The sequence below is a fragment of the Pteropus alecto genome, unplaced genomic scaffold (genome assembly GCF_000325575.1).
Source record: "Pteropus alecto unplaced genomic scaffold, ASM32557v1 scaffold106, whole genome shotgun sequence".
NCBI lineage: Eukaryota > Metazoa > Chordata > Mammalia > Chiroptera > Pteropodidae > Pteropus > Pteropus alecto.
In genome coordinates this window covers 9,937,058-9,942,805 of record NW_006442103.1, presented here as the reverse complement: position 1 = coordinate 9,942,805, position 5,748 = coordinate 9,937,058, and the positions used below count along the sequence as shown (strand labels likewise).

Genomic DNA, 5,748 nt, shown 5'->3' with positions numbered 1-5,748 from the left:
ACGACAGAAAGAAAATCCCTAACAAGTAGGCTTAGGCATTTTACAAACACAGCTTTGAGTTAAGAGGAGCAAATTATAAACAGCCCCTCAAAGCCTCTAAGGCACACGGCATAAAATTCGATATTCCTAATTATCCCCCAACGATGTAACTGTGATGGTCCCGAGATAACCGAGGGGTTAAGTATAAAAAGAGACAAGCTTGCTTCGCTTGTAAACGAAAAGATCACGGTTGAATTTGAATCCAAATCTCCGTTTAAAAAACCCGTTGTTTTTACACCTTGGCTGCCTCGGGTTTTGAAATTTCTTACCTAAAAAGCCATGGAAGATGTACTTCTTAGAGAAGAAGCTCGACATAACTAAGATATCAGTGTTTAAGCGCTTCTATAACTTAGAAAAATCACCACTGAAGAAATATGGCAAACGCGGTGCTTGCATATGGAGTGAACCCAAGAAAACCAATTGCCTCAGGCAGAGCATTAGCTTTTGGGCCCACGGCCGCGAAGGGCGTCAGGTGACCACGCCGGTCTCTGGGGCCACACACTCTGGCTCCGCCAAGCGGTTCGGGGAGAGGGAGAAGAGGGGGTGACAGGGAACGAAACCCATATTCACTGGCCTGCGAGGGTCTCCCGGGCACCCGCGCGCACCCGTCGCGCTCCAGCTCTCCGGATGGAGTCTTTCTTGGAACCGATCTTCACACGGCCCCCACCTGCAGACTTCCGGCCAGCTCTCCACTGCTGCCCCGCCCCCAAGGGGCGGGGGAATGCTGGGATTAGCCAATCACTGCGCGCATGTGGTAGGAGTGGGTGGGGCCTGAAAGATTCGAAAGGAGCCCCGCCCCCTCGGAGCAGATTCCCGGGACTAAGTTGTGGGAAGAAAGCACAGTTTGCGGGAGGTGAGGCGAAGTGGAAAGCGAAAACTGAGAGTGGGCTGGAGGTGTGGTGTGTCTACGGTGCTGCGGGGAGTGGAGAGGTGGCTTGGGGAGAGGAAGATCTGGAGGATGGTGGCGGGTAGGAAAACAGAGCGCATAGACCGCCCTCAGTGAGGAGAGGCCCGTTGCAGGGGGGCGGGAGGTCAATCTTAAGAGGGGGATTAGGGTGCAGGGAGAGCTCTGCGCACCTTCCCAAGACATAACGGTACTAACGGGCAGGTGCCGCTTCTGAGAAGCTTGCTTTACCTCCAGCATGACCCCCAGCCCCTTGGCTCGCACCCCGAATCTGGCTGGGGGCCTTGGGCAGGAGGGAGACCTAAGGAAAGGTATGTTTTCTCTGCAGCTCAGGTCTAAGCCGACTCCTGCTCCTGCTGGCTGGAACATGGGAGATTTGCAGGAAGGTAAGGAAACCCTGGAGGGAAGATTGAAGCCCTGCCATTGAGAACCACGTTAGGGACCCAAAGCTGGCGTTCATTCTTGACTCCCTACAGATGTGAAGTTTATAGTGGATGAGACGTTGGACTTTGGAGGGCTGTCACCATCTGACAGGTACCAGCCTCTTTATCTTGCTTACTTTCTTCCAGGGATGCCTCTGTCTCTAACCCCTCGCTGCTGAATTTTTGCTCTCTGGGGCCTGGGTTGGTAAATTAGCAAGGTTGGGCATGCTGTGGCTGATGGGTTACTGGTTTACTTGGGCCTCTGACACTACTACCGGGGGAAGAAAGACGGGAGAAGCTGGAATGAGATTGCAGGGAGTGAAGGAGAAGGGTAAATGGATTTGCTGCATCTTCATCCTGGCATAATTTCCAATGTCAGTAAATGCTAAAGGCCTATTAGGCCTTAGAACCGGGTGTCTCATCACCTAGAAGTCAGATCTCACAGCCGGCATTGGCATCATGGTTTGGGGTTGTGTCTCTAGCTCTGTCGTGGGTTCTGCTCAGTCTCCCTTGCACAGTCTCCTGCTCTCTGTGGTGTGGGCACGGTGCCTGGTTTGTTTTCTGTCTCAGTCGTGAGGAGGAAGACATAGCAGTGTTGGTGACTCCGGAGAAACCCCCCCGACGAGGCCTCTCCCACCGAAGTGACTCAAATGCAGTGGCCCCCACCCCCCAGGGTCTGAGGTTCAGCTTAGGCCACCTCAGCCCAGAGAAGCTGGAGGAGATCCTCGATGAGGCCAACAAGCTGGCAGCACAGCTGGAGCGGTGTGCCCTGCAGGAGCGGGAGACCACAGGCGAGGGCCTGGGGCCTCGAAGGGTGAAGCCCAGCCCTCGGCGGGAGACCTTTGTGCTGAAGGACAGTCCTGTCCGCGACCTGCTGCCCACTGTGAGCTCTTTGGCTCGGAGCACCCCTTCCCCAAGCAGCCTGACACCCCGACTCCGGAGCAGCGATAGGAAGGGGTCAGTCAGGGCTCTTTGGGCAACCTCTGGAAAGAGGCCCTCCAGCATGAAGAGGGTGAGTTTAGAGGGTCTGGGCTGGATGTGTGCCCCCAGACGCAGTGCATGATTCGGTATAGGCATACAGTGGTTTCCTCGTTGGTAGAATGGGGATAGTAAAATTCTACCTCGCAGAACTGTTGAAACTAAACGAGATACCATAAGCCATGTGTTTACCAGTGTGTCTGCGCATAGCTCTATAACGTCTATAATTAGCTCTCAATAAATGGTATTGGTGGTGGCGATGATGTTGGCAGCTAACTTCTGCCCTTCTTTACTGGGATCTAGGCAACTTTCCACCGCTATCTTTTAATCAGCCAGCAGAACAGATTCTTTTTCCATTTTAGTCCCCTTTTTTCTCTCTCTCTCTCTTTGTATTTCAGGAGTCACCCACTTGCAATCTGTTCCCCACATCCAAAAGCCCAGCATCTTCTCCTCTTGCCCGACCAATTCCTCCAATCCGGGGAAAAGCTGGGCCCAGTGGGAGAGCAACAGCAAGTGAGAGGACCTGGGCAGCAAAGCTGTGGGTGATTGGGAGCAGGGAGGATGTAGAGCTCACCCTAAAATTCCTCTACTCTGCACCTAGGCCCACCTACCCCTGTCAGACCAGCTTTGGCCCCACCACCTTCTACCAGCAACTCTCAGCGCCTGTCTCGGCCACAGGGAGCAGCTGCTAAAACTTCCAGTCGACTGCCTGTTCCCTCGGCCATCCCCAGGCCTGCCAGCCGAGTGCCACTCACCAGCCGGAGTATACCACCCAGCAAAGGTGCCCTAGCTCCAGATTCTCTGTCAACTCGGAAAGGACTTCCAAAACCAAGCACTACTGGGCACAGAGGTAGGAAGAATGGACATAAGGGTAAGAAGTCAGGAGGAAGAATACCTACCCTTGCCCAGCTTGACCGTACCCTCCCGGAGCTGGTAACAATGACCACTTTTTCCATCTTCATTGCAACTCTCCTTGAAGATGGTGAGACTGAGTTGAGGAGAGAATTTGGGACTGGGCCAAGAGTTTGAGCCTTGGTTTTTCAAATAACTTCATGTTCTTTACTTTGGGTAGGAGGAAAGGCACCGATCCCAAACTCTGCCTTCAACCAGTATTTCATTTTGAGAAGGTCATTTGAACTTTCTGCTAATTCATTTCTTTTGTAAACTCCCATCAAGTTCCTGTTTCCCAACGACCAGATCTTCCCGTTACTGGTGCCACTCGCAGCAATCTGCAGCCCCCCAGGAGAGTCGCAGTCCCAGGACCTACCAGGTAAGACTGGTTGAGATGCTGTCACTCTCCTCACTGTCTCCTGGGCTTCTGCGCTGTTATACACATCAGCCCTGAATCCCGTGTGGCAAGATGAGGATGAGGAGGGAAGCCTGGAGAGTCCAAGTGTTTCATTTCTCCCTAGCCCGAGGAACTTGAACTCAGCTGGATGGCATAGAGGCTTGAGGAAGAAGGGCAATAAAGCAGTTCCTCCTGTCTCTTTAGGTAAAGAGATCAGGACAGCCAGTGAGAAGTCAGTAGCAAACCACTACAGTCACTGCCTGGACTCACTCTACTCGGTCTCCTAAGCACTCTCATTGGAGGCAGTTTCCGGCTTCAGCAGATCCTGGCCCAGGGGCGGGAGGAAGAGTTGCCACCAGGGCTGGCACCCCAGGAGGAGAGACCATGAGAGCAGAGTGGATTAGGGTTAAGCTGGAGGGGATTCAAACTCTCTGGTTTCAAAGAAGATTAGGAACAAGAGGTCACCCCAGCCGTGAAATTAACAAATGGAAGATGAGAAATGCTGAAGAGTGGGTTGTCCTCATCCACCCTAACTCCATGTTTGGCCCCAGAGAGTTTGATCTTCCCAGGCAGTGGGTTCACTGGACATTTACATGCGAATGGCCTCTGCAGCTAACCTCCCTGCTCTCTGAGGACCAGTCCTCCTGAATCATATCCTCCACTGGACTCCAGCCTATTTGGAGAGGCAGAGGCAGGCCCCTGGCTTCCAGAACTTGTTTCCTGTGAATTCTGTGACTCTTAACAGGCCAGTTTATGATAAGCTTACTCTGTTGACCTGCATTTTTCTAAAATAAAATAAATGTATTTTTATAGTCTCTGCATATGTGAAAGTAAGTTTTGGTCCAATTTCTAAAAAATTTGGAGTAAACGCCTATGTAATTCCAATGGGGAAGCCAGGATGGGCTTCTCAGGCAAGGGCCTGAATAGACCCTAGGGCCTTGAGATTCCAGCTAATCAAGCCGTGATGACCCCCCTTTTTGGCATTAGATGGGAACAGGCTGCCTTTTCCCAGGATTTGTATGTTATTAAAAGGTCCAGATCAAGTTAAGTATAGTTTATTTCACAGTATGTGAGGCTATTCAAGCCAAGGTCTATATATTATTTAGATCCTAAACTTGGGTGTCCTCCTGTGGCAAGAAAATGGAGCCTCCTAGAAGTCCTCAGCATCTTGTCTGCTGTACTTATACAATGAGAGGGTCCTTTGCTGGGTACCCTGGTATTCAGCTTTGCTGATTGCCTCAGGTAGAAGATACTGGAACACCCCATCATGCTCCACCTTACTTCATTAGAATTGTTCTCCTCTTATCTCCCCTAGTGGACTCGAGGGCCGGCACCCAGATTTGCGGTGCCTAGTGTTGTGATTTGTATGTGGCAGAGAATTTCATTCATTTATTGAAAAAATATTTGAGTGCAAGATGGCTGTTGAATGCACCACAAACATTCATTTAACAGATTTAACGAATGGTCTCCCTTTTCTCGCAGCTATTGACTCTTGCAATCAGAACCAACTCAATACCTTGTGAGTTTTGAAGGCCAGGCCATGACTTAAGGAGCCAGCTGGCAACTGGGCAAAGAGTGGAGTGCCTGCTGGTGCTCCCCACCCCCACTCCCATATGCCCAGAAGCACCCTACTTAGGCACCGAAATGGCCTTCCTCTGTTCCCAGGCCAGGGGCCCTCTTCCTTTTCATAAAAAGGAGGCAACTCTCCTTTTTATGGTTGATCTTCAGGTTCATTTCACACATTCACCTACATCACAATGACAGCTGCCTGGACACTCACCTTTCCCTCAGTCTCTTGCAGCAACCCCTGCAGCCTCTGGGATTCCAAGAATTGAGTTGGGGAAGAGGATGTGGAGACACACTGAATACTTGGCTCTGGAGAAATTTGGTAGAGGCAAGAACACTTCAGGTGTATTTCCCAGCTCTGTCCAGCACTAGTGAGTAGGCCCAGTTGACTATATGCTCTGACAGAAGCACTGGAAAGTTGGCAAGCCTAGGCACACACTTAGATGTGGCCAGCAAATGGCAGGTGTGGCCTAGGAGTGGGTGGGTCAGGCCCTGGTGGGTCATTAGAAGCAAAAGGAGCAGCAGACCCACGTGCTATTGCCACCTGGTGG

At 51.5% G+C, this 5,748-nt stretch overlaps 1 protein-coding gene across 12 annotated transcripts; it reads left to right on the top strand.

The window, feature by feature from the left end:
• Positions 1–804: 804 nt before the first annotated feature.
• PSRC1 (proline and serine rich coiled-coil 1) lies at positions 805–4,452 on the top strand. Of its 12 annotated transcripts, none has more exons than XM_025052268.1 (8): positions 805–892; positions 1,272–1,329; positions 1,420–1,477; positions 1,936–2,377; positions 2,742–2,856; positions 2,945–3,193; positions 3,520–3,613; positions 3,756–4,452. In XM_025052268.1, exons 2-8 carry the CDS (start codon positions 1,311–1,313, stop codon positions 3,916–3,918), a joined length of 1,140 nt encoding a protein of 379 aa, XP_024908036.1. In that variant the 5' UTR covers positions 805–892; positions 1,272–1,310; the 3' UTR covers positions 3,919–4,452. The 12 variants fall into 12 exon arrangements, 11 of the variants coding, with proteins under 11 accessions (XP_024908036.1, XP_024908044.1, XP_024908043.1 ...); XM_025052276.1 differs by having other exon boundaries at positions 2,742–2,885; positions 3,075–3,193; positions 3,836–4,452; XR_003048664.1 differs by having other exon boundaries at positions 815–892; positions 1,884–2,377; positions 2,945–3,325; positions 3,416–3,613; positions 3,836–4,452.
• Positions 4,453–5,748: the final 1,296 nt, after the last annotated feature.